Source organism: Camellia sinensis, chromosome 2, assembly GCF_055761805.1.
Source record: "Camellia sinensis isolate YWXY chromosome 2, ASM5576180v1, whole genome shotgun sequence".
NCBI classification, from domain to species: domain Eukaryota; kingdom Viridiplantae; phylum Streptophyta; class Magnoliopsida; order Ericales; family Theaceae; genus Camellia; species Camellia sinensis.
The window spans coordinates 73,855,660-73,883,621 of NC_138962.1; the positions used below are offsets into that span (position 1 = coordinate 73,855,660).

The 27,962-nt window shown below is 32.4% G+C and overlaps 1 protein-coding gene across 2 annotated transcripts; it reads left to right on the forward strand.

Annotated features, from left to right (window-relative positions):
* Positions 1-1,284: 1,284 nt before the first annotated feature.
* Positions 1,285-8,480, forward strand: LOC114297962 (uncharacterized). Of its 2 annotated transcripts, XM_028242439.2 has the most exons (9): positions 1,285-1,662; positions 4,188-4,715; positions 4,827-4,892; positions 5,150-5,316; positions 6,148-6,304; positions 6,545-6,638; positions 6,722-7,134; positions 7,651-7,755; positions 7,837-8,480. In XM_028242439.2, exons 1-9 carry the CDS (start codon positions 1,534-1,536, stop codon positions 8,149-8,151), a joined length of 1,974 nt encoding a protein of 657 aa, XP_028098240.2. In that variant the 5' UTR covers positions 1,285-1,533; the 3' UTR covers positions 8,152-8,480. The 2 variants fall into 2 exon arrangements, with proteins under 2 accessions (XP_028098240.2, XP_082770950.1); XM_082914824.1 differs by lacking the exons at positions 6,545-6,638; positions 6,722-7,134 and having other exon boundaries at positions 1,316-1,662.
* The last annotated feature ends 19,482 nt before the right edge of the window (positions 8,481-27,962 follow it).

The window sequence follows — 27,962 nt, forward strand, 5'->3', positions numbered from 1 at the left end:
CACAACATGTTTGGCCCATAATTTTTCCGGTCATTACCACAGCCCAATCCAACTCATAAATTTCCCTCTCAAGTCCTATTAGGGAGACTTATGCTACATATGGTCCTACTAAAAAATTTATGTTCCCATAAGTCTTGTGGGAAGTTTGTTGACACATTTACCCTCAATATTAGTTATCAATATCATAAATAATAGTAAAACCATATATAGGAAATTGAATGTTATTATAAATCATATCTATATAAACGTAACGTAACGTAATGTGATGCCTATATAAACATAACGTGACACCTACATAAACGTAACGTGACACCTATGATCTATGGTAACATGCAAAGAAAATTGCATGTTATCATAGATCATATCTACATAAACGTAACGTAACGTGACACTTATATAAACGTAACGTGACACCTATGATCTATGGCAACATTCAATTTCCTATATAGCAAATTGAATGTTACCATAGATCATGTCTACATAAACGTAACGTAACGTGACACCTATAATCTATAGCGACATTCAATTTTTTATATAGGAAATTGAATGTTATCATAGATCATATTTATATGAAACGTAACGTGACACTAACATAAACCAGCAACATTTTTACATTCATTTAAAAAAATAAAAACTCGTTACATTACGTTTATGCAGGTATCACGTTACGTTTATGTAGGTGTTACGTTACGTTACGTTTATATAGGTGTCACGTCACGTTACGTTTATATAAGTGTTACGTCACGTTACGTTTATGTAGGATCTTGTGGAATACATTCCTATCTAAATAGGACTTAAGACTCTATAAGAAATTACACATGACTTAATCTTCCATAAGTATCTAAAAAAAAACTTGTAAATAATCTCTCTAAAAATTAAAATAACCTATTAAAATAATAACTTCCCAAATTCCCACTACTTTGTTTACTACTCCCTCCGTCCCAAAATATTAGTCCCTTATTCCATTTTTCATTGTCCCAAAATATTAGTCCCTCTTCAAAAATCAAGTACAAAAATAATATAAATGTCCTATTTTACCATTCTTTCAAATTAATAAACAACATAAAAAGTACAATTATGCATTGATATTCTCAAAAAATGTACTATCAAAAGGATAATTTTGGAAAATCAACTTTTTTCAAATACAATAATTGTACTATCAAAAAAAATTAAATTTCCAAAAGGAATCATTATTTTGGGACGGAGGGAGTAATAATATCCAATAAGAGCTTTACATATTTGTTTATTTTTTTTATTAAAAAAAAAAAAAACAAGTAAGAAGACAGATAAATATGTTCTTTTCACCACGACCTTCTGTTGTTGTTGGTTGCCACAGTGACTTCGACTTGAAAGAGCCCATCTTTTCATGTCTATTGACATTGATGGTTGATATGTCACTTGGCTTTGTTCATGTCCTCTTTTGACCCTTTATTTTTTATATTCTCCTGTTTAATAGCAGTGTGTGTGCACTGGGTTTTGATTTAAACTTGCATCTGAGAAAGATAGATAGAGAGAGAGAGAGAGTGAGAGAGAATGGGGTCTCTAGGAGGTGAAGTTGCAAACAAAGCAATGTGGCTCTATCCAAAGGTTATGGGTTTTAACCCTACTGAGAGATGGGGGCACTCTTCTTGCTACTCTGATGGATCTATCTATGTCTTTGGGGTATGTATTCTTCTTGGAAAAATTAATTCTTCAATATTTCTTCTATTTTTTAAATTTTTTTTAATTTTTACTTGTCATTGTATTACTTTCATTGTTAATTTTATTTTGGGTAAATTTTGTAATTTATTGTCTTCTATTCCGTGGCATATGGTTATCTTTGGATGATAAAATGTACACTTTCTTGAATGTTTTTAGTTTTTGCTATTTCTCTTCTTTGTATGTTGTTGCCATATTGTCTGAAGTTTTGTCTTTGTTCACTTTCTGTATTAAGTAGGAATTTTGTGTAGTAGCATCACAATAATCCTTACTTTCTTGATAAAGGAATGGATTTTCATTTCCTATATTTTCTATTTTTAGCTCTGTAATTGTTACTTCATAGCTGCCCTGCAATTTATTTCCTTGTAGACATGTTACATGGAATTTTTCCATGGTTTCCAGCAATTTTTGTCGGTGCTTTTACTTCCATAGGATAGATTTATTGTTGGTAATTTTTTTTTTTTAATCTTTGAGAAAATATCAGTAAAATGGTGAATGGGAAATTATTGTCGAATTAGTGGAAAGTTTTAACATACATAGAAGGGAAAAAAATTCAAAGTCATGAATTTGGCTTTGGTTTGACAAAAATGCCCCTCTTCCCTTCACCCTCCTTTTCCCTCTCTTCCTCTTCCCCTATGCAAATCCCTCACCGCCAGCCAATCCTAGCCAATCACCATTGTAAATCGCTCCCACCGTTTGTTGTTGCCCTCACCCCCCACACTCCGACATTTCCCCATCTTCCCTGCCACCCCTAGCCCCTCTCATTCCCACCCCACAACTCTCTCCCCTTGAAATCGCAACCGCCCCCTCACCTTCACGACCCCATGCATGAATTCTATTGGGTGCAAGTGCACCCAATGTAGTTTGCAATTGTAGGGTAGGGAGTAGGGGATTGTAAAGGAAGGGGTTGGGGGTTGGGTGACTAGGGTAGTATGGTTTAAGTGGAAGGGGTTACGGGGTAGGAATGGAGACGTTGGGTGTGGCAAAGCAACCAGGGGTGATGGGGAAGATGGTAGGGGTGGTGGTGGAGGAAAGGGTTATTGGGTAGGAATGGAGAGGCTGGGGGCGGCAAAGCAACAAGGGGTGATGGGCAAGATGGAAAGGGTGGCGGTAGAAGAAGGGTGGGGGAGAAGCGGTTGGGTTTGGGGGGTTGTTAGGCTAGTGTGGATCCTAATAAATACTAGACACTAATCACCTGACCGCAAATCCAACTTCACACTTGTGGGGCAACTATTTTTTTTTTTTTTTTTTGTGGTATTTCTGCAATTGTGACTTGTTGCCCTAATTTTTTTTATGTATTCATAATTGAGGGAAGGCAACTATCTCTGTAATCTCTTGTAATCTTTCTGATCATAGTAAAAACAGCAGCAGCCGTGAATATGGTCCTACTTTGGGGTAAACCATGCAAATCTTGTATCCTTTGTGTGTGCATCTAATTTATCTATTTTATGCGCTTGTTCCTTTTTGCATTTCATGTTTCACTGATCTTGATTAGGTATCACGGATTCCTAGTAGAGTGGGGGTGGCAGTTGAAGAATTTGTAGTTGGTTAGCACTGTGATTTTGCGGAGGAAATTAGGAAAGAGGGGAAATGGTTTTCCCAAAACCTGATTCCATGCATTTGAATTTTTTTTTTCCGTCCTTTCCATTTGCTCTGATATTATTATTGATAATGCCCAAAACCTTTAACAAAGAAGAATGTCCTTATTCAAAAGCTTTTTCTTCTTTTAGAATAAAAATCTCAAGAAATTCCAATTTTTCAAAATCAATAACTGATTTTCATTGTCCTAAATTTGAGGGTTGTAAAGAAAGAATTTTTTATTTTAACAAGTAAATGAATTTTTGGTATATAAATACTTAGATTTTATTTCTTTGTTTAAACACATACTTTTCTTTTTTTGTCGGTCTCCCATGATTATTGATTGTTGGTTTTATTTTCCTAAAATGAGACTATGATTATTGATTAGTAAGGTGATCCATGTTTTTGCTATCCCTTTTTTCGCTACAATGGCAAATATGGAGGGAGAATAACTTGAAAGGAACTGAGCATCATGCATTTCGCAGTTTGCTATGGCACTATGGACTGATATTACTGGATTATATACTTTCCCTTTTTGATTTTGCTAGTTTGTATGCTTTGATGTGCTTTCATTTAATATATATATATATACATGTATATTTCCTATGGCCATTTACAAAATGCATAATGTAGAACTTGCATTATACTGCTTGACTTCATCATTGACTATGGTTTTATACTAGTAGAAGATCTTATTTCCCGAATCTGATTTGATCAGTGGATTTTAACTACTTGAGCCGTTATGTCCTAATTTATCCAACAGAAAATGGCAAAGAACCCCGAACCAATAGGGAGACGAAAAACTCCCTTTTTGAAACATGAGAGAAAGTTATAGAACTTCTAAAGAAGTATAATCTCGATTTCCATCCCAATGCTACATTTAATCTCTTCTCTCTGCCTACCCATTTCAGGGATGTTGTGGAGGTCTGCATTTCAGCGATGTCATCATGATGAATCTTGATACAATGGCTTGGAACACTTTAGTAACCACGGGCCACGGGCCGGGCCCAAGAGACAGCCACAGTGCTGTCCTTGTTGGGCACCGGATGATAGTATTTGGCGGCACAAATGGTTCTAAGAAAGTCAACGACCTTCATATATTGGATCTCAGTTCTCGGGAGTGGACCAAACCTGATTGCAAAGGGATCCCGCCTTCCCCTCGTGAAAGTCACACCGCCACACTTGTTAGTGATGACAAGTTAGTGATATTTGGGGGAAGTGGCGAAGGTGACACAAATTATCTGAATGACTTGCATGTTTTAGACCTCAAGACCATGAGGTGGACTTCCCCCGAGGTCAAGGGTAATGTTCCTGTGCCTCGGGATAGTCACACTGCTGTTGCTGTAGGGAACACGGTTTTTGTTTATGGTGGAGATTGTGGTGATCGTTATGAAGGTGATATTAATATGCTTGACATGGACACATTGACTTGGTCCCGGGTATGAATTTCACCTTTAAATACATGTCTTTTGAGCTAACATCTTGTGAATGTTTGAGATAGTGTGAAGCTTATTGGTTGTATTTTTAATTATTTATTTTTTACTATACAGTTGGTAGTTCAAGGATCTTCGCCTGGTGTTCGAGCAGGCCATGCGGCTGTGAATATTGGACCCAAGGCAAGTAATGTTATTAGTATGTAATAAGTACTTGGTGAACGAGTAAGATGGCATTACAATGCAGTTTTCTTTTTTTTATTTATTTTTATTATAAATTAAGTCCAAATATTGGATGCAACATTTGAAATCGGTCTATTTCGTGTCATGTATTGGGTCATTGTAAGTTTGGAAAATTGTTGTAATTTAAGATTATTTGTGACATTACTGTGTTTTCGAGTGATGTTAAAACTTCATCTTGAATTTTTTGGCCTGTTCAGGTCTATGTCATTGGAGGGGTCGGCGATAAGCAATATTACAATGATGTTTGGGTACTTGATGTGAGTACCTGTTCGTGGACTCAGCTTGAGATACGTGGCCAACAACCACAAGGGCGGTTTTCTCATACAGCCATTTTTAGTGAGACAGACATTGTCATCTACGGCGGGTGAGTCTTGAACAACTCTGTGTCATGGTTGCTTTGCTTTCTGTTGAATTCTTTTTAAGCACTCAAATCTTGATTTTCAATTTTTGTTGGATTTTTCACATCAACAGCCTCTGCAAGACTTTTTCTTTCTTAGTCTCTACAGCTATGTTTGGTTGGGAGATTTGGGGAGGGATTTGGAAAGGGAAAGTGAAAAGGTGTGTGAAACAAAGTGAAATATAGACATGTTTTATTCACATTTTACATACCTTTTTCATTTCCCTTTCCAAATGCTCAACTAAACACAGCATAAAGGAGACTTCTTTCTCACCCTCTCACTTGGGGTTTAATCTTTTTACACAGTGTTGCTTAGGGCTTTTTTTTTTTCACACTTTCGGAGGCTTCTTTTTCCTTCTCTATGCTTAATATAACCTGTCAAGGCTCATATTTATACTTACAATCAGAGGATTCTAAAGTTCATAATGGTGTTCAACTTTGGAAAAAATTTGTGTTTAGATCTTGAATTTGAGTAGGGAATTGCAGAAAGAAAGGAAATGAGAAGCGAAAAGTGATAAAAATTAAGCTTCTATTTTTGTCCCTTTTCCCTTCTCTTTTCCTTTCCCTCCATAAAATCCCCTCTCAAATACTTGATCCAAACACAGCCTAAAAGACTTTGACTCATCTCGAAAGTCGGTTTCTCTTTACTAAACATCTTCCACATCATTCAATTTCAGGACTCCCTAGATATTTTGAAAGTTTGAAATTACTTATTCAATACTCTTTTCATAATAGTGAGTTATAAATATTTACTCTTTTTTTTTTTTCTTTTCTTAATGTGCTGATTCAAACTTGCAGTTGTGGGGAAGATGAGCATCCTGTCAATGAGTTGATTGTCTTGCAGCTTGGAGCTGAACATCCCAATGGGCGTTACAACATTTCCTTGTGCAAAATTTTTGGAAACCATTGTAACCAAGAAAAAAGACGGCTTTCAAGAGAAGCAAGGAATAAATCGGTATGAAGGACTCATGATTTTTATTAACGGTATCAGAATACATATTGGTATCAATAGTGCAGTCATATATCGGTCAATAGCGGACAATATATTGGTGAATATTATTATAGGAAATTTAAAATTCCAATACATATTGGCCGATAAAACCCTGGATGGACTACACTAGAAATGCATAATTGACTCCTTTTAATTTACTATTTTCGGAGGATAAGAGAAACTTATATCTCTGCTTTATAGCAGAGGACCATATTGTTGGGGAATAATGGAGATGTAGTCGGAAAGAAAGCTCGTGAACCGGAATTAGTGTCAAAGCAGCCTTTACAAATTAATTCAGGTTGGATTACAAAAATTAACATCTATATATGAAAATTATGCATGGAGATTTAATTCTAATATTATGTTTCGTTGTTCTTTAAGATGCTTTGCATCCTAAGAGGAAAAGAACAAGCAATTCAAAGATATGGGAGATAGAATCAGAACCCGAAGAGCATTCTCTTTCGTTGTCCCAACACTCATCTCCATCACAATCTGATCAAGAACAGACCCCAGTCAAAAAAGCCGCTCATTCAGTCATTGCTTCTCAAGTATTTCCTCTATTTAAGCAACAAAATCAGACACCAAGCAATGGCCATTCTAACAATGCCCCAAGTAACCAAGTGAACCCTAAAAATTTTGTTCAAAGGAGTCCACAGGATTTCCATTTCTTGAAAGAACACCCAAACCAGCCAAACTCTGAACAGTATCTTCGTGTTGTTCATATGGGGAGACATGAAGCACAATACCTAGCCACCGAACAGAAACCCTTGGAGGCGGGACCCTTCCAAAACTTGGTAAATTATCAAATTTTTCTTCAAGTTCTTGAATTTATTTAGCATTTACACATAATAGTGTGTTATTTATGGATGTATACGTAAAAACTTCATTGCCAAAGAGTACTTTTCCCCCAACAAAATAAGAGTATCATCACAAAATGCTAGGTATCATGAAAGAAACATTATGAAAAGCTTCATGAAGGTTCTCCACCCTTGGATTACACACAATAAAACACCACACACTAATCAAAGGATGGAAAAGCATTATGAAACATTTCATGGTATTTTTCCATGATATCTAGTATTTGTATTAGATGAATAATGTGATATTACTTCTTATTTGCTTTTTTCTAGTCATAAGTCATTAAAGTTCAAGTTCCTGGAACACATTTAAAGTGTTCTCCTTATTTATTAGCTTATTTTTAATAGTGATTTGTTGGTTTTAATAATTATTTGAGTCATTTAAACCTGATTTGAACTGACTGCTTAGAAATTCATGCTTATCATTTGAACTTATATTAATTCTTCCATTAGGTTGGAGCTGAGATTCGAGGTAAAATTGATGGAGCTTTCGACTCTGGTTACCTTATGACAGCAACTGTCAACGGAAGGATTTTTAGAGGCGTCCTATTTGCTCCAGTAAGCTCTCAAATTTTTTTGAACAATTCATAGTCTTTCATACTTGTTTAACTTGATTCTGAAACTAAATTTATCAACCAGGGACCCGAGGTTGTCTCAAGAGGTGCCACTCTAGGTCAAAACCCCTCAACCCTATCTAGCCAGAGAGCTAATGTTGCTCAACCGTGCGCTCCACACGTGAACCACGTCAGTCCCACTTTTGTAAGGCATCCACGGCAACCAACAACACATTCTGTGCCGGAATCGGGCCAGAACCTCCGGCAAGCTCATATTGCTCGACCGTCTCCGGTCATTAGAGCTGCTTCATCTATAGGCAAAGAGCCCAAGCTCAGAATTGATCTTCAAGGAGTGGATTTGACACTGGGAAGTCCTGGAACTGGTCATGGTGGATCGTAGTTAGGTGAATATGAACACGCGTGTTTGATGACTGAAAACCAGCTCAGTTCGTGGTTTTTTTTTTTTTTTGGGTGGTAATATCTTGATTTAGAGTGAATTTTATTTTTCTTCTCAGATATGGTTCCAAAGTTCAGGCTTTTGAGAGTTAGGTAAGTTGGTCTGCAGTTAAATCTTCCTTGATCAGTGGTTGATCCAAATGCTGTTAGCTTATGTATTATGATATTTGTAGTTTTTTTTATTTATTTATTATTATTATTAAGATTGCTCATGTATATTGCTATCTATTTACGGGGAGAAAATCTATAGGAGTATATTTCACTTTTTCTTTATTCGGAAAAAGGACTGCTATAACTTTAAAAAGTAGTTGATTTTCATCTTCTTTTTCTTTCTTTTTTTCTTTTTAATTTTCATCTTGTTGATTTTCATCTTTATAGGATAATAAAGTGGTATTTGATAAAGTTGAAAATTGAAAATTAAAAAATGAAAATCAAGTATTATTGAAAATTAAATGTTGAATTTTTTAAGTTGAAAAGTTGTTTGATTAATGTTTAACTGTTAAATTAAAATAAGTTGTTTGGTATATATAAGATTATATTTCAAATTTATTAATTTAAATTTTTATGTTGTGATGGTGAGTTTAGTGGTGGAGGAGGAGGTGTTAGTTATGGTACCAATAGCAATGATAGTGTACCAATAGGAATGAAAGTGGAAATATTGGAGATATGGAGATAGAGAGGGATAATGGTTGTGGTCATGGTGGAAGGGTAATGTGGTAGGGATAAAAAGATTGTGGTGGCATTGATGTAATAATGGTTATTGTGGTGATGGAATGATAGTGGTAATTATGATATCGGTGATAATAGTTATGGAAATGAAGAGTTGTAGTTGTATTAAAGGCCGTGGCCACTATAGTAGTAGTGATATGATGGTGGTAGTGAAATGATAGTGATGTTATAGCAGCAATGACAATGATGATGAAGGTGGCGGTGGGGTGGTGGCAGTGGCGGCAGTGGCAATAGTGGCGGCGATGGTGATGGTTGAAGTAGATAAATAAAAAAAAATAATTAATTAAAAAAAATAATGTACTTTTTTATATTTTAACTAATAAAAAATTATTTGTATAATCAGAGTTGTTCTAAGACTACATCAAAGTCTCAAACTTTATTTATTTTTTATTTTATTTTATTTTGAAAAATGATATATGTACCTCTTTTTTCACACTATTTTACGTACTCACATGGGTGTAGGTCTCGAAAAAAAAAAATATTAAGTGTAATGGTATGCGATATCATCGGTTAATAAAAAGTTAGTAGGCTCCGTTTGGAAAGAGCTAGATTGGATTTTTTTTGGCTATTTTAGCTACAAAAAACAAAACAGGCTATTTTAGCCACAAAAAACAAAACATCACATCCAATTCAAAATCATTACATTCTTCTCTCACAAAAGAAGTTAAAAAAGTCAACAAGCCCTTCCCAAACTAAGCTTTTTAGCCCAGGCTAAAATAGTCAAAAAAAATCAAAAAGTCAACCCACTTCCCAAACCAATCCTAAGATCTATTTTGAGAAAAAGTTTAATTTTTTTATTTATTTTTTAAATGTGCAAAAGAGTAGAGATTGATGTGATTTAAAAAAGTTAAAAAACTAACTTTTAACTAGTTTCCAAAATATGCCTAAGGTCTCGTTTGGGAACATGTTATTTTAGTAACTTTTTGATTTTTTACGAAAAGATGTGCAGAAAAATAGAGAGGTGATGTGACTAGTTTTAGTTGGCTTTTTGGCTTATTGGCTAAAATAGCCACTCCCCAAACGAGGCCTAAGTCGATAAGTTTTGTCTTCAATTAACAAAATATTATTGTGATTCTTACTGCAAAATCAAAATTATTCATTGAATAATAATACCACTACGTGATATCGATGTTACATCTAATATTTACTCATAGATCTCCATAATGTATATCTCACATTCATTTACGAAAATGTGTAAATTAGACGTTTTTGGGATGTCTCAAAAATGTGTTTAACATGTCCTAAAAAAAACTAAAGAATCTTTGTACCAATTTGAAAAGATCACATTACCCTCATAAGTGTATAGATATTTACACTTCTAGATTGTAAAATGCAAAATTCAAGTAAAAAATAAAAGTCGACATTAGTCATTCATATTTTTTTATACAACTAAAAAAATATTCCCAAACATAGCCTCTATTAGTTTGGTTCTCAAAATCTACTTTTGAAAATAATTCAATACTAATTTAGTGAAAAAATAATATATCAAAAACTATCATCATTTTCTTATGATTTTACGTTGGTTTTTATTTTTTATCAAGTTAATTTCTATTTTTTTAGAAAAAATTTGGAAAACTAATTCTAAAATTAAAACCAAACAGAACAAAAACTTTTTTATTTTCTCTCTTAAAAAACTAGAACAACCAATTCTTAGAAAAAATTAATTCCAAACACTCACTTAAGAATGTTTGGCATTCAGCTAAAAAAAGTTAAAAAAAAAATTTAATTTTTTTTTTTTATCTTTAGTGATTTTTTTCAAAATTAGACAAATCTAAAAACTAAAAAAAATTAAATTTCTCTAAAGACAAAAAAAAGTCAAAAAAAGCAATCAGTTTGTTTGGTTTTAGTTTTCAGAAAACACTTTTTAAAATTTTTTATTTTTTGTGTTTCGTATTTTTTTGTTTTCAATAATTTTTTTTAATATTTAAAGTAATTTTTTTAATTTTTAGACACATCTAACATAAATACACTTAAAAAATTAAAACATTCACTAAATACCAAAATTATAAAAAAAAATTACAAAAAATTTAGTACATTTTTCATATTTTTATGTATTTATTAATTTTTTAAAATATTTTTTCATAAATATTTTGCTATTTAAATATATCTAAGTATGACGCATATAAAAAAGTAAAAAAAATTGCTTAAAATTTTAAAAATATTCACTAAAAGTAAAATAAAAAACACAAAAAACAAAAAAAACTCAATTTTCAGAAAACTGAAACCAAACACACTTAATTATTTTGGGTTTTTTTTTTTAATCCTTGCTGGACTTTCTTTCAAAAAAAAATAAAAATAAACAAATAACTTTTGCAAAAGCATAAAAATAAAAAATCACGAAAAAGCTTGATGTGTAAAAGAAAAAATGCAGAGTACTACTACCTACTTCAACTATTGTCTCCTATCATTTTATCCACTTGAACTAAAAATTGTACTAACATTTAACTCCCCTTATCTATTAAACTTTTTCAGTTTAGACCTTAATGCTGAAAATACCTATAAGGGTAAATTACATTATACCCCCTTAAACTATCACTCAATACGACTATATCTTTTCAACTAAAAAAATTGTTTGATTTTTAAGTGATAATACAGCTTTGAGTTTTTTTTTCCCCCTATATTTTTGTTTTAGTAAAAATTTTCATATTTTATTCTAAAGTTTTAAATTTTTGGATGCATGTAAAAAGTAAATATTTGTGAAGAAATTTTTTAAAAATTCACTAAAAATAAAAAATAGAAAATAGAAAAAAAATGGTATATTTTAAATTTCTTCATAAATAATTTTTATTTTTAAATTCATCTAGATTAGATGAACCTAAATTTTTTTTTAAAAAAAAAATTAACTAAAGAATGAAAGAAGTTCACTAAAAAAAAAAAAATAGTGTTTAAAAACCAATCAGATTGATAATGTCATTTTAGATATTCTATTCGAGATGTCATGTGTAAGTCACATGTTAATTTTTCATCTTTCTAAGAGACAAATCCTTAAGAAAATATTTATATTGATATTGATATAAATTTATAATTCAAAGTGGTAAAATGTATAATTGTTTAGTTGAGAGGGTAAAGTGATATTGGGTGACAGTTTAATGACGGTAAAGTGTAATTTATCTTATTGATGAATGGGTATTTTCATCATAAAGGTCTAAATTAAAAAAAATAAATATTAGCAATTGAGGGGGTGAGATGTTACAATTTTTAGTTGAGGGATAAAATGATACCAGACAATAGTTAAGGAAATAAAGTGCAATTTATAAATAAATAAAAAAGGAATACTCAATTTGGGTCAATTATACTAAACTCACTTAAATTATGACTCATTTGCATTTTATTTCCTGAATTTCAAAATGCAATAATTAACTACCTCGAATTATTATCATGTTACACTTTAACACCTTCTGTTATAATCTTGTCTTGAGATTTAAACGGACCAAGTTATATATGAAACGCATGACACACTTATCGATTTTTTAAGATAATAATACTCGTTATTGATTTTTTTAAGACAACAATACTCTTATCTAGTGATCTCATTTGCACTTTGTCTTCCTCAACTTGGTAGCAAGATAAGGGCATTATTGTCTTAAAATTTTAATAAATGTATTATGTGCTTTACATATGATTTAATTTTGTATAAATTCCTAAAAAAATGAATTAATTATAATAAGATAATACTTTGATGTGGTTAAATATTGAATTTTGAAATTTAGATAGGTAAAATGCAAATAGATAATAGTTTAAGGGGGTTTACTATAATTTATCTTCTATTTTTTATAATCTTTTATTTTAGAAAAAAAAAAACTAGTTTGGAAATTAATTTTGTTAGTAATTTTTTAAAATTTTTTTTACAAGAAAACGTGTATAATATATATATATATAAAAGAATAGTTTGACAATTTATAATAACTAGTGGTAAACACATGCCATGCATAGGATGTAAAAAAATTAATAACATATTTTTATATAAAAATACAATAAATAGTTAGATTTTTATATGTAAATTATGAAAACAAAAAATATTGAAACTTACAATTTAAGTTCCACAATTTTATCACAATTTATGTATCAATTTTTAATTTACCACAATTTCAATCATGTGACTTTTAACCCCTTGTAGAGTTGTTGTAAGGCCCCGGTGTCCCACATTGGGAATGGAGGGGGAGTTCCTGGGCTATAAAAGTAAAAACCTGGACCCTTATATAGCATCGAGGCCTTTTCCCAAGTGGTGAAATCCCTATTAGAACTCCCCAGTTAAGCGTGCATAAGCTGGAGTAGTTCTAGGATGGGTGACCCACTGGGAAGAACAAATTCGTGCGGGCGTGGCCCAAAGCGGACAATATCGATGACGTGTAAAGGGTCGGGGCGTTACAAATGGTATCAGAGCCGACTCTCCGGAGTACCAAGGGTGGGCCCCTGGCGTCTCTCGGTGCATGTAGGCGGGCTTGCGAGCTGGCAAGCTACTGCACGGGGACGTGCAGCCATATGGGGGGTGGATTGTAAGGCCCCGGTATCCCACATCGGGAATGGAGGGGGAGTTCCTAGGCTATAAAAGTAAAAACCTGGACCCTTATATAGCATCGAGGCCTTTTCCCAAATGGTGAAATCCCTATTAGAACTCCCCAGTTAAGCGTGCTTAGGCTGGAGTAGTTCTAGGATGGGTGACCCACTGGGAAGAACAAATCCGTGCGGGCGTGACCCAAAGCGGACAATATCGATGACGTGTGAAGGGTCGGGGCGTTACAAATGGTATCAGAGCCGACTCTCCGGAGTACCAAGTGTGGGCCCCTAACGTCTCTCGGTGCATGTGGGCGGGCTTGCGAGCTGGCAGGCTACTGCACGGGGACGTGCAGCTTTATGGAGGGTGGATTGTAAGGCCCCGGTGTCCCACATCGAGAATGGAGGGGGAGTTCCTGGGCTATAAAAGTAAAAACCTAGACCCTTATATAGCATCGAGGCCTTTTCCCAAGTGGTGAAATCCCTATTAGAACTCCCCAGTTAAGCGTGCTTAGGCTGGAGTAGTTCTAGGATGGGTGACCTACTGGGAAGAACAAATCCGTGCAGGCGTGACCCAAAGCGGACAATATCGATGACGTGTAAATGGTCGGGGCGTTACAGTTGCAAACTTGGGTGTGCTCAACTAAAACAACTCGAGTCAAGCCTGCAATTTTTTAAAAATTGAACAACATAGTTTTTAATTTTGTGAAGACCTACGTAGAAATTTAAAATTTAAAATTAAATTTGAGTGGACTTAGGCAGAGATACCAAATAACATGAGCAACTTTAACAAATTGTATGCTTTTTCCAATAGAATTTTTTTTGAAAATGTTTAAAAAATACACATTTTAGAAATGGATCATCAAATAAGTTGATATTACAAAAATTATATTTTAAAATGGTGTAAAATAATTGAAATATGATTTTTTAAAAAATATTTTTAATTTAGAAATTAAAGTAAAATATTTAAATAGAATAAAAATAAATTTCTTACAAAATAGAAGTATCTGAATAGAAGGGGAAAAAATAAGAAGAAAATTTAGAATAGTATTCCCATTTGATCTGAAAATAATTCTACATGAATAATAAATTATCATCTATAACCCTAATTTTTTTAATAAAAAAAATCCTGAACCATTACTTTTAACAGAAAAATAAAGTTACTTTATATTTTGTTTTAACAAAAGTCATTTTTTAGCAATTTGAGCCAAAAAATATTTTTATTTTATATTTTAATTTGTTTAATTGACATTAGAGATAAAAAAAAATTAACACATTCCATCATGTTTGGCACATGCTAAAAAAGTCTAGATGAATAATAAATTATCATGTAGCACATGCTAAAAAAGTCTAGATGAATAATAAATTATCATGTGTAACCCCCATTTTTTTAATTATAAAAAAATAAGTTTCACCAATAATCACTTTTAATATAAAAAATAGCGTTTATTTCTATTTGATTTTAGGAAAAGTCATTTCTTAACTATTTAAGTTAAAAATATTATTAATTTTTATTTTAATTTATTTAATTGACAATTGAAATAAAAAAATTAACAGATTCCACCATGTTTAGCGAATGCTAAAAAAATCATTCATTTTTACAATTTTTTTTTCTTTTTAAAAAATATATATATTTGTATTTAAATTTTTTTTATTGTTTGCAATTTAGAAGGATATAATTTTTTTATATAATTTAAAACCAGAAAAGACAAAAAAATATATATATAAACTTTTAATAGCGATTAATAATTTGAATACGTGTATTTAATAACATATTATATTTATACTAATAATATTATGATACATCTAAATATTGATCTTATTCTAATTGTAGTAATATAATTTAAAAAAAAAAATTAATTTTACAATAATTTAATAAAAAAAATTCATAATTGAATAAATGAATATTGATCACATCTGAATTACAGTAACATAACTTAAGGAAGAATCTAAATTTAAAATTTTATTTTAAGAATGTAAAATTAATTTATAATCCAATCATATTGTGATACATATTAACAAAAATTAAACAAAATAAAAAAAATAAAAAAAAAGAATTATAACATTTAACATTAATAAAATGACAACGTTTTATAATTATAATAATATATAGTTTTTTTTTACGTATTCAAAATCCTACCTCCAAAACAAAGGCTAGATGGTTTAAAGGTGGGGTCCACAAAGAATTTAGGAAAGAAGAAATTACTGTTCAGTGATGTGAGTAAAAATATATTGTAAATAGTTATAAAATTTGCATTTTTAATTATTAATATTTATTAGTATTAAAATTTATAATTAGTTTTTACTACATTGGGTAATTTTGGCTTTAGGAAATGGAAAGCAAATCCAAATGAGAGTAAATAAAGTAGTACGAAGATTTGGAGGCAAGTGACGTGGGAGGAACAACCCAACACACATATTGCCAAAACAAAAAGCAAAGCTCCCCCGCGCGTTCCGCGGGGTTGCCGTGCTTTGTGGCCGTCAGTTTTGTTCAGTGATCATTCCGTGTTTTTTTAAAAGACAAGAGGGGGGAGATACGTGTGAGTTTCAATTCAACTGTTGATGATGTTGAATTTAAATTTGAATTTCTAAAAATAAAAATGTTTTGGAACTCTGAGTTTTAATAATTTTAATGTGTATTTATTTAGGATGTTCTAAATAAGTGTATTTTTTGATTTTTTATAAAATATGAGTTAGGTATGGGTTGAGTTTGAAGTGATATGATAGAGAGGTGATGTGACTTAAATAAGATGATGTGATTTAAGGGCTTGTTTGGCAAGTGGGTTGGGGCTAAAATAGCCACAAAAGACAAAACAGGCTATTTTAGCCACAACAAACAAAACATCACATCCAACCCATAATCATTACACTCTTCTCTCACAAAAAAAAGCCAAAAAGCCAAAAAGCCCTTCCCAAACCAAGCTTTTTAGCCCAGGCTAAAATAGCCAAAAAAGCCAAAAAGCCAAAAAGCCAACCCACTTCCCAAACGGAGGCTAAATAGGATAGTAACTTTTTAACTTTTTTAGTAGATGACAAACAAGGCCTTATTTGATGTAATATTTTGGATTTTTTTTTTTTTTTAAACTTTGACACTACATAATTATATTCTATAAGGTATTATTTGGCACTCTATATTAATATATGTTTAAAATTATATATTTTTTTACTTTTTTACATATTTTTTATAAAAAAAATAAAAAATATATTTATTTAAATCCTCTCAAACATTTTTTGGTTCGTTTGGGAAGCCAAAGTTTGAGGTTTTTTTTTTTTGACTATTTTAGCTAAAAAAAATAAAATAGATTTTTTAATCCAATAAGACAAAACATCACATCCTATCTATAATTATACATTATTTCTCTCACAAAAAGTAAAAAAACTAAAAAAACCAAAAGTCCTTCATAAACGAGATTTCTTAGCCCCAGATTAAAATAGTAAAAAAAATCAAAAAGTTAAAAAATCAATCCACTTTCTAAACGAACCAAAGAGCTTGTTTGGGTGTGCAACATAAGCACATTTTTTTATCTTTTTATTTTTTTGAGTCATATCATTTCTTTATTTTTTTTTTAAATCTCTTCGTAAAAATTAAAAATATATTTATTTAGATATCTTAAATAATTTCTAAATCATTTAACATAAAATTAATATAAAATCACTCCACATGAAATCATTAAGTGCGTGCTTGGCATGCAGTAAAAAAAAATATTTTTTTACATACATATACTTATTTTGAACACATCTATCAATATCTCTTCTCTACTTTTTTACTCATTATTTTTAAATTTTTTTTATACATTACTTTATAAAAAATCAAAAAATAAAACATTTCAAACCATCCCTAATCTCATGTGACCGAGTCCCGAAAATATCAATTTTTTTTTTCCGATATGGTTTGGTGGGGGTCTTATCAAATACATGAGTACTACAGCAAGATTACAGTAAGTCATCCACGATTTTTGTCAGACCGACAAGACCTTTCTATTGACGTTGATTATCCACACTCTCCCCCACTCCCTTCCACGTCTCCATTTGTCCCCCATCTCTATCTATCTCTCTCTCTCTCTCAATACAAAGATTCCTTTTTCCCCAATTTCATCACAATTATTATTAATTCCATAAAAAGTACAAAAAAAAAAAAAAAAAATGGAGGGATGGATTCCTCCTATTCGTAATTTGGATTGGGGAGGATAATTTGTTAAACGCTTCGTTTGGAAATTTGATTATTTTAATTAATTTTTTAATTATTTTATAAGATAAAAAAATTTATTTTTGAAATAATTTATAAATTTTTTATAATTAAATAAATAAATATAAGAAAAAAAGTTATTAATTGATGTGTAGAATGTGATATTTTATCTTATCAACTATTTTAATATTTTTTTTTTGTTTTTATTACCTATTTTAAATAAAATCTTTCTTACCAAACACCCCCAAAGTATGTGTGAAGATAGAATCTCATAAGAGCTGTATTAAAAGCTAACTTTTTGACTTTTTTTTGTTTTTTTTTAAAATTTTTTTTTATAAAAAATAAAGAAGTGATATGACTTACAATAGATTAAAAGTTCCCAAATTAGGCCTAGATATTTTAAAGGGGAACTAACTGAAAAATCTTATTAGGAAAATGGGTGCACCAATAAGTTCTCTTGACTTTTGGTGTATCAAAATGTCTTGTTCACTTTTAATTGTTATTACAAAATCTTTTTTAATTTTTTTTAAAAAAAATCACTAATTGTTAGTTTTTAACAACTGAAAAAATTGTCACAGAAAAATATTACGAATTATCATTTTTAGCAACAGATTCAGAAAATCGACACAAAAAAACGTTATTAACATTTGTTGGACTTTTTTTTTTTATCTATACAGACTTTTGTGGGGCTTAGTGGTGCACAAGTCCTTATAACAAGATCTGTGAGTATTTATCCCAAAATTAAAAGCCAGAAATCTTAAATGAGTTCTTCACTTATAAGTTGTTTTTAAATGGATATGAATTTTAGACGATTTATGTTAAATTTTGGTGTTGGGTATATGGACTCTTGAATTTCTTCCTGACCAATTAAGCTAGTGTTGTTCTGTGATTGTGGACTCTCTAATTTTCCTAACATTGTTTGGATTATTTAGGTTACGATTATCGAATTAATTTAATTTTTTTGAATAAAATACATTAAATATTTGACAAAATAAATGATTTAAATTATCAAAATGGAGATAGCGATAAGTCCTACCGGCCCAAACAACGTATTTTGGTCTAGATTATGAACTGGGTGGAATACACCTCCAAAAAGAAAATTCATAAATTAATTGTTAAAGAAATGAAAAAATGCCAAGTCCTTTATGCTACGAGGATTGACAATTTTTTTTTTTTTTTTTTTGAGAAGGCATAAATCAGATACCATAAAGCAAGAAAACAAAATACAATTGATAGTGGTTAGCTCCTATGGGAGGCAAGCTTAGCCGCTACATGCGCGAGTTCCACCGCCTTCCTAGAAGCCTTAGAAATACAAACATAATCAAACTTGTTACAAAAAGCCCTAATATCAGATAACAGATGTATTGTCTCTCAATCCTCCGTGCCTAATTGTCTATTTAACAATTTACGCAGGGAGAAAATTAGTGGACCTATTTTGGCAATTAAATTAAAAGCCAAAAAGTTAGATTTTTAGTTTTTTTAGGTCACATCACCTCTATATTTTTTTATATTTAAAAAAAAAAACCAAAAAAAAATAAAAAATAAATTAGCTTTTAATGTACTTCCCAAAATAAAAGTCTTATGCTATCTTCAATTTTTAGTTACTGCTTAAGACCTTTGACTAAATATTAAAATAAAATTTTATTTTATTAATTTTTTAAAAATTTGAGGCATTAAATAATAAGATTTTTATTAAAAATTTTCTTAGGGTCTTAAACAGGCTAAGCGATCCAATAGTTGAACAACCTCTATCAATGTTGGTAAATATATAAAAAAAATGTATAAAAACTATCAATGTTGGTATATAAAAAATGTATAAAAATATATGTTAAAATGTGCAGAAGTTATATTAAAATTTTAATTTTTTTGTCATTTTGTATTTTCAATGACAGCCACATAGGCTGTTATTTTTTAAACCTAGGACCTTTAAACTTAATAGTATGTAACACTACTTTATGGTGTCAAATTGCTGGTTTAATTTCTAGGAAGGAGAGTTTGGATTCTTTCAACAAATTTAAGATCAAAATAAATCCAAACATTGGGCTATGATGTTACTGGGCCATTGTTGGTAAGAATTGGAAATGCCTTGGGTCATGGGCTTAACTTAAATTACTGAAAAACTTTGATAAGTGGGATAGGTTTGAAGCCATGTTCACAGCCCAGTTTTTGATCTTTAATATTGGGCTGAGAGAGTTTTGGTCCAAGTCACTGAGGTCAATTGTGATACCACCAGAGAGTTGATTAGTTTCAGATTTCCCTGCCAAGCCCATTGTTGTCACAAAACATTTGACAACCGTTGGCATAGTTTGTTTTCCTCAATCGTTGTTGTAATAGATAAATTTATACAGTAAATAAGATAAATTAGTACATTGGTAATTTCTATATTTTATCTTATATATTATTAGTATATGCTTGTACTTGAAGGTACGGTGTAAATAAAAATAAGTGAACAAAAACGAGAAAAAAAAAGGGAGAAAAATAAAAAAAGGAGGAATATAAAAAAATAAAAAGAAAAGTGGGAGGCAGGTGACATCATGGGATCATTTATGGAGTTATCCATCGGATCATAAGAGATGGGTAAGAGAGAGAAGCGAAAAAGTAAAATATGTATATGTAAGACATTTTTTGAAAAACATATTTTAGCCATTGTTTTATAGTTTGAACAGATTTGAGCCGTCCAAATGTCCTAGTAGAACAAAAATATGTTGAAGATTACAAAATCCTTTTACTTTATTATATAAATTTTAGTCCTTACATTTTCAAATAACTCAATTTTGATAATTTATTTTAAATTTTGTGTCAATTTAGTTCAATTGATAATGTCATTAGGATTTTTATATAAAAAATGATTACTAAGTTGGTTGAGATTAACTCAGTGAATTAATCAAGTTTACAATTTTACTTCTAAAAATATGATATATGCCGCTCATATGCACATTTTTCATAAAAAAAAATACTAACAATTATAATCAATTGGACAAAATTGAGACAAAATTATAAATTTATGATCAAAATTTAACTAATTGAAATTACAATGACTAAAATGACACATAAATCAAAATATAGGAACCATTAATATAATTTACCTTTATAAATACTAGTATAATACCCGTGCCATGCACAGACAAATTTATATATGTATGTAGATTTTTGACCATTATGTTCAAATTTTAATGAAAGAAACCCCTTACAATGTGATGTTCTTTTTGTTTCCTAAAATCAATATTAAGTAAGAATTTGTCAAGAGAAACAAAAATATGAGGAAAATGTTAAGAAATGAAAATGGAGTTTCATTCATATTTTCTCATTGTTTCCCTTTTTTTTTCCATAAATTTTTTCACAAATCTTATATTCAAACACAACTTTGAGTATAAGCAATCTCAATGAACATCAAATAGTAGTAAACGTATTATATATTAAGAAATTATATTTACATATTGAGAATTTTTAAATCTCAGAATTTATTTACAATGACATTGAAAGAAAATTACATATTGTCTTACATAGTTAAATTACAGACAAATCACTATTTGACACATAATTTATTATGTCAGTGTAGGTATTATTGTAAAAATTATTTTGTGTCTCAATCTTTTTCCCTTATGTATTATATTAATAATTAACAAATATATTTGAAAACTATCAATATGATACAAATATCACCTATATTAATAATTTTTGTTACATTTCAAAAGTTGTAATATTTTTAGACTAATTTATTTTTATAGATAAAACAATATTGAAAAGAAATACATATTGTACGGGGAGGTAATATTCATCGCCCTCTGTACTCCTTGGGTCCAAGCTCTGTGTTGCTTTGAGTAACGTCCTTCAACCTGAGAACAAAACGATGGTGAGCTACTCGGCTAGTGTGTAGTCGGAAAACCCCTCCAACGATCAAGTTAGCACACTAAGAGAGGAAGAAAGAGAGAAAGGGGGATAAAAGACAGGTAGCTCTGATAGCAAGAATTCCAGACCTGTTGCATGGAGGCATCGCACCGTTTATATAGTTTCTGTGCGCATTACCCTACTCGTCCTTTCCTATACACGTGGATTTACTGTCCTCTTGCCGCCTTACACATGTATGCATCAATACCGCCAAACAGTATCGACAAAACAATTTAACGGTATTGACGCGTACGGATGGCGGAATCTCTTTTTCATACTTTAGTTGGGCCACGTGGTAATTCTGGCCGAGCTAACCATAGCTCGGTTTAGCCTAGCTCTCCAATTTTGATTAGTCATTTGGTGTCACGACCTAAACCCGCCCCTATGGATTTAGCGTCGTAACTGGCCAGTAATCATTGGATTACCAAAGGCCTCTAGACAGAATAACATATAATTAGGGGTTGTAGAAGCAAATATACAAAATACAACGACCATCAAGCCGTGCAGACATACATGGGACAAAAATAATTTGTTTTATAAACTTTTACAAACGTATATGTGACGTCACATAGATACAGTAATTATATGCCACTTCATGTATAGTTCACCAAATAATAATAATAATAATAAAAAAACACTATTCACAACCCAAAAGTAAACAAAGTTTTACATGTTCATAAAACATTGCCACAAGGCTTGACTTGATCGGGAATCTCCTCGAGAGACGCAAAAGGTGGCTGACAAAATGGGATTCTAGGCCATCAACCCTGGGCCTGGTCGCGTGTCTGATCACCTACATACATAATATAAACAATGTGCGGGAGCCCAATGAATAATTACAGAGTAAAGGGTTTTAATGAATGTTGTCCAAAACAGTTACAGAAAACAGAAATTTGTAGGTAACGGAAATAGGTTCATGATCATGTTCAGAAATCAGATTTCATAACAGAAACATATTCAGTTTCATACTCAATATTGAAAATTGCAGTTAATCATACGTGGTACATTCATTAGCCATAACAGAAACAGTTGACCCATAAAGGGACGGCCATAAAGGCATACAGTTGACTCACGTGCACGGAGACGGTACAGTCGGCTCAAGAGACGTACAGTTGGCCCATAAAGGGACGTATTTAGAAGGATCCATAATAGTTGGCTCATGAGATGTGCAGTTGACCCATAATTGGGATGTAACAGAACAGATAACAGATGTCATCTGAAGCTAAGAATGCCACGAATACATTTCAGAAACATTGGACAACCATTCATTCATACATAAAGTAATATTTCAGAAACAAATCATCTTATATCATTCAGAAAATACTTATAAATTGAACATAGCTTTACAAAGTTATTACTCACAATTAACAAATGGCTCCAAGGTTACAGATAGTATGGCAGATCAGACGTCTTGTGGCGCGTGACCTAAACAGTTACAGAACAAACATATACTGAATTACATATCCAGAAACATTAACTTAATTCTTTCTTATCTTGGCATGTTTCTACTTTTTATCCTCTTTATGGTGTCTCAATCTTGGCCTAAGGGATGCCTAGGATGGAATGACGACACCAAAAATGCATTTGAAAACATTTAGTCAAAATGTTGAAAACAGGGGTCCCCGCTCAAGCGTAACTTCCTTCGTTCGAGCGGACATGCAAAATGTGAGTGGTTGCTTGAACGTGACTTTCGTCGCTTGAGCGATCTGCAAAAGTGCTGGTTGTTAAATTTCTCTGCTTGATGCTCGACACTCGCTCGAGCGTAAGACTCATGCCCTCGCTTGAGCGTAACTATTGTCGCTCGAGCGGTCTGTAAAACACGCAAACTTCTGGGAGCATGCATTTTATGCTCGAGTGGTCCTTTGGTCACTCAAGTGGAGGTGCAAGACACAGAGTGGTCGCTCGAGCGTAGGTTCTGTCGCTCGAGCGGAGGTGCAAGACCCAAAGTGGTCGCTCGAGCGCAGGTTTTGTCGCTCGAGCAAAGGGTGAAATTTCTGGAATTTCTAGATTGCACTCTTAAGTCCAAAACTCAACTTCAAAGCTACAAAACTCATCCATTTGGGCCAAAAACCTGAGGAATCATTTGTGAACTTGGAAAACATTGAGAATTCTAAATCATTTCACAAAATTAAGTCCAAAAGCATTGTCATTTGGTTGAAATTCAACTTTGGAATTTTGAAAACACAACAATATATACCATGCATGTATTAACTTGGATTCAAACCCTTCAAAACATGATCAAATGAGATAAGAAGATGTAAAACATGATGAATTCCCACAACTACACTTAAGTTAGTATATGCATGAGAGAATTTCTTAGGAAGACATACTCCAAATGTAATGAAATGCACATATATGCATGAATCATACCCAATTCCATTATTTGGGTTTAATTCTTGTATGTAATCCTACAATTCTATGGAATTCACATGTTACTAACTCAATGTCACAAGTCTAGAGCTGAATTCTTACCTAAAATAGGCAATTCCTTTGAATTTTAGCAAGCCTAGCTTGGTTCCTCTAATTTCTCCAAAATTTTCTTGTAGTTACTCCTTTCTCTAGTTGATCTCAAGTATTTCCCTTGCTCTCCCTTTCTCACACATTTGAAGGCTCCAAAGATGAGGAAGTGAGTGTGTAATATAAAGCCTAGAGGTCTCATATGCCTTATATAGGCTTGATTAAGGAGCTCTAATTAAACTTGGCTTAAATTAATCAATTTGGCATTATTTAATTGTAATTAATTCGTTCCGAATCGAATTTTAATTAAACCCACCATAATATTCTAAAAATTCCAAATAACACATAACTTGAGTCAATTTCATGATCAGATGCCGATAAAGCCTTAAATTTGCAGAACAGAACGGAAACATGAACAGATTATTCTATGTTAAACAGATATAAACTCAAATAAGGCAACAGATGATGCAAAAATTCACTTTAATCACTTATTAGGCATAATTAAGCATGGATTAGTGTTAATCATGGGTTAGGGTTATTACAGTCTTCCCTCCTTAAAGAGTTTGGTCCTCTAAACTCGAGTTACCTTCATTCTGGAAGAACACTGGATTCAAAGGAAACAACTTAGGGTATCTTCTCATCATGTCTTTTTCTGTTTCCCAAGTTGCATAGGTCCCTTCATGATTTTGCCAATCGCCTTTTACCAATGGAATTTATTTATTCCTCATTCTTTTGATTCGGTGATTCACAATCTGAATTGGCCTTTCCTTGTACGTATAATCATCTTTCCAATAACCAGCTCGGTCCTACATCTAGATCTCGGGCCAGCCCAACTGTGTGATCCAAAACCTTGACTCAAGCCACACTGTGCTTGTAACAACCTGGACCTGTGATTAGCTTATAGCCTATGATTAAGAATGCCTAAGAAGTAATTAAGAAGAAATTCTGAATTAATTATATGTGTATTACATTATTTGTGTTTATATCTATTTACTGTAGAAAGATTTGTCTGTGTTTTTGTTTCTTAATGCGAATTAAAGACCTTATCGGCATCCGATCACGAAATTGACTCGGTATATGTGTTATTTGAAATTTTTAGAAAATTATGGTAGGTTCAATTGAAATTCGATTCGAAATCAAATAATTAGAATAAAATAATACCAACTACTTAGGCCTAAACCAAGCTTAATTAAGGAAACCTAATCAAGCCTATATAAAGCAACTTGTTGACTTAGGATCATTAGATACACCTTCATTCCCTTATCTTTTGAGCTCAAACGTGAGAGAGAGAGAGAGAGAGAGAGAGAGAGAGAGAGAGAGAGAGAGAGTAGGAAGAATTCAATTCAATTGAGGATTGTAGCAAATTAGAAGAACTTGGAGGTTTTGGCTTGGAAACTCAAACAATTAGCCATATAGAGCATAATTGACAAGCTAAGGTAAGAACTCAATCCTTTAGTTATGTAATTGAAATAGCTAATGTTAGAATTCAAGTGAATTGTGAGATGAATCACTAGAATTGAGCTAAAATTGAAGAATTAAAACTTAAGCCATGCATGCATGCATATTTCATGGCATTTTGAAGTTGTTTTCCAAAGAATTTCCTCATGCATGTCATTATTTCACCTTGGTTTTGGAAATTCATTAAGTTCATGCCATTATATATCATTTGATCATGTTTTGGAGTCCATGTCAATTCATGCATGTTATGTTTTGGAAGTTTCAAACTTGAGCTTGTACAATGGTTTGTAATTCATCACATACTATGAGTTTCTCAATGTTTTACCAAGTTTTGGCCCAAAATATTTTGTTTTGAAGTGTTGAAATTGAGTTTTGAACTTGGGAAGCAAATATGGAAATTCTAGAATTTGCACCCTCTACTTAAGCGGTGGAGTCTGCGTTCGAGTAGAGAATGCGAGCTTCCAGTACTTTTGTAGATTTTGGGGGTTGGCTCGGTGGTAAAACCTGTGCTCAAGCGACCACCCTTGTTTTTCACCATCCGCTCAAGTGATAGAAGTTGCGCTCGAGTGTAAAATGAGAGCTCTCAGAAGTTTTACAGACTTTTGCAGACCGCTCGAGCGTGAGAAGCTCGAGTGAAGACCTTGTTTACCCTGTCTTGTGCTTGAGCGACGGTCGAGCAGAAAAATCATGCAACCGATACTTTTGCAGACTTTGCAGACTGCTTGAGTGACAGAAGTTGCACTTGAGCGGACTGCCCTGTTTTTGAAAGATTGACTAAGTGTTTCAAGTTACATTTTGGCATCCTTATTGCATCTTAGGCATTTCTAAGCCCTAATTAAGACACAATAATGAGGATAAGGATTAGAAACACAACAAGATAGAAAAGAAATGAGTTAAGTGTTTTCCGAGTGTGTGTTTCAATGTGTATCCATTATGTGTTTGTGTAGGTCACGCGCCATAGATTGTTGATTCGACTGCTTTGACTCTTTTGCTGTTGGAGCTATCTGTGAGTAACAACTTTGTAAAAATATGTTAGTTATAAGTATTTTTTGATTGAAATAATATGATCTGCTTCTTGAAATTCTATTTTATGAATCATGAATGAATGCCAATTTTTATGAAATGTATTTGTGGCATCCTTAGTTTATGAGGCCTTTGCCCGAGGGTAACAATACCGTGGCCAATATGTACGTGGCCCTCGCCCGGGGGTAACAATACCATGGCTTATGTTCATGTGGCCCTTGCCCAGTGGTAACAATACCGCGACCTATGTTCATGTGGCCTTCGTCTAGGGGTAACAATACCATGGCTATTTGTGCATAAAGATGTTGACCTTTATGGTCATCAGTACAGACTATGCATGTGGGTTTTATGACCAATCTGATTTGATAGCTAATGGATGTATCACATATAACTGATTATGAAATATGTATAAGTATGTCAATTTGAATCTATTTCTGATATGAACTCTCATTTCTGAATCTGAATTGGGCATCATTTATAACCCTTTACTCTGTTGTTATTCACTGGGCTCTAGCTTGCTGTATTATTTATGTATGTAGGCGATTTGGCATGGGACCAGGCTCAGTGAGGTTTTCTTGGAGATCTTTTTGAGTCAGCCAACCGGTGTGCCTCCCAAGGAGGTTCTGAAATGTTTTGTGATCGAGTCTTGTGAACATGATGCAAGTTTAAGTTATTTTCTTTTCTTTGTTTGGTCAGTTTCTTTGGGTATATCTGTATCTATAGTGATGTAAGATTGACACTCTGATGATGTCCATATGTTGTAAGTATAATACGTCCATATGTTGTATGTATAAGTTTTAAATTTTCTGTCCCATATATATTTACACTGCTCTATGGACGTTGTATGCTTGCATTTGCTTCTGCTAACCCCTGTATTTCGTTTAATTTGTTCAGAGACCTTTGGTAATCCCAGGATTATTGGCCGGTTACGGCACTCAACCTATGGGGGTGGGTTTGGGTCGTGACAAAGTGGTATCAGAGCACGTGTTCTACCACACACGCGAGTCCATATAAGATATAAGATGTCCTAGTAAGAATTAGGGACATTACATCTACATGTGTGAGTGTGCGATGTCATGTGAACATAACTGAACCAATATACATTAACATGGAAATGAAATGAACTGAAATTGAACACTATGGATAGTATTATTTGCTTGTGTTTATTAGTGCTCTATTTACCTATAGCAAATGGAAAATCCAAGAAGCGATGGTACTGCTGAATCTTCCGAGACCTGAATGTGAACCGAATGGAACAAGTGCTTGAGGCTTTGATAGAAGCAATAATGCAACAACAAAGACAACAACCTTTGCCTTCCCCGCCCTCTCTGGTCCAAGTAGAGTCGGTCAACAATGATATTCTCAGTTTGACTTAGAAATTTAACAAGATGAAGCCACCGACTTTTCTGAGTGGTATTGAACCACTAAAGGCTGAAACATGGATGCTAGAGACCGAAAAACTATTTGAAGTTTTTTCATGTTTCGAAGTTCAGAAAGTTTTGTTGGCAACCCATACTTTG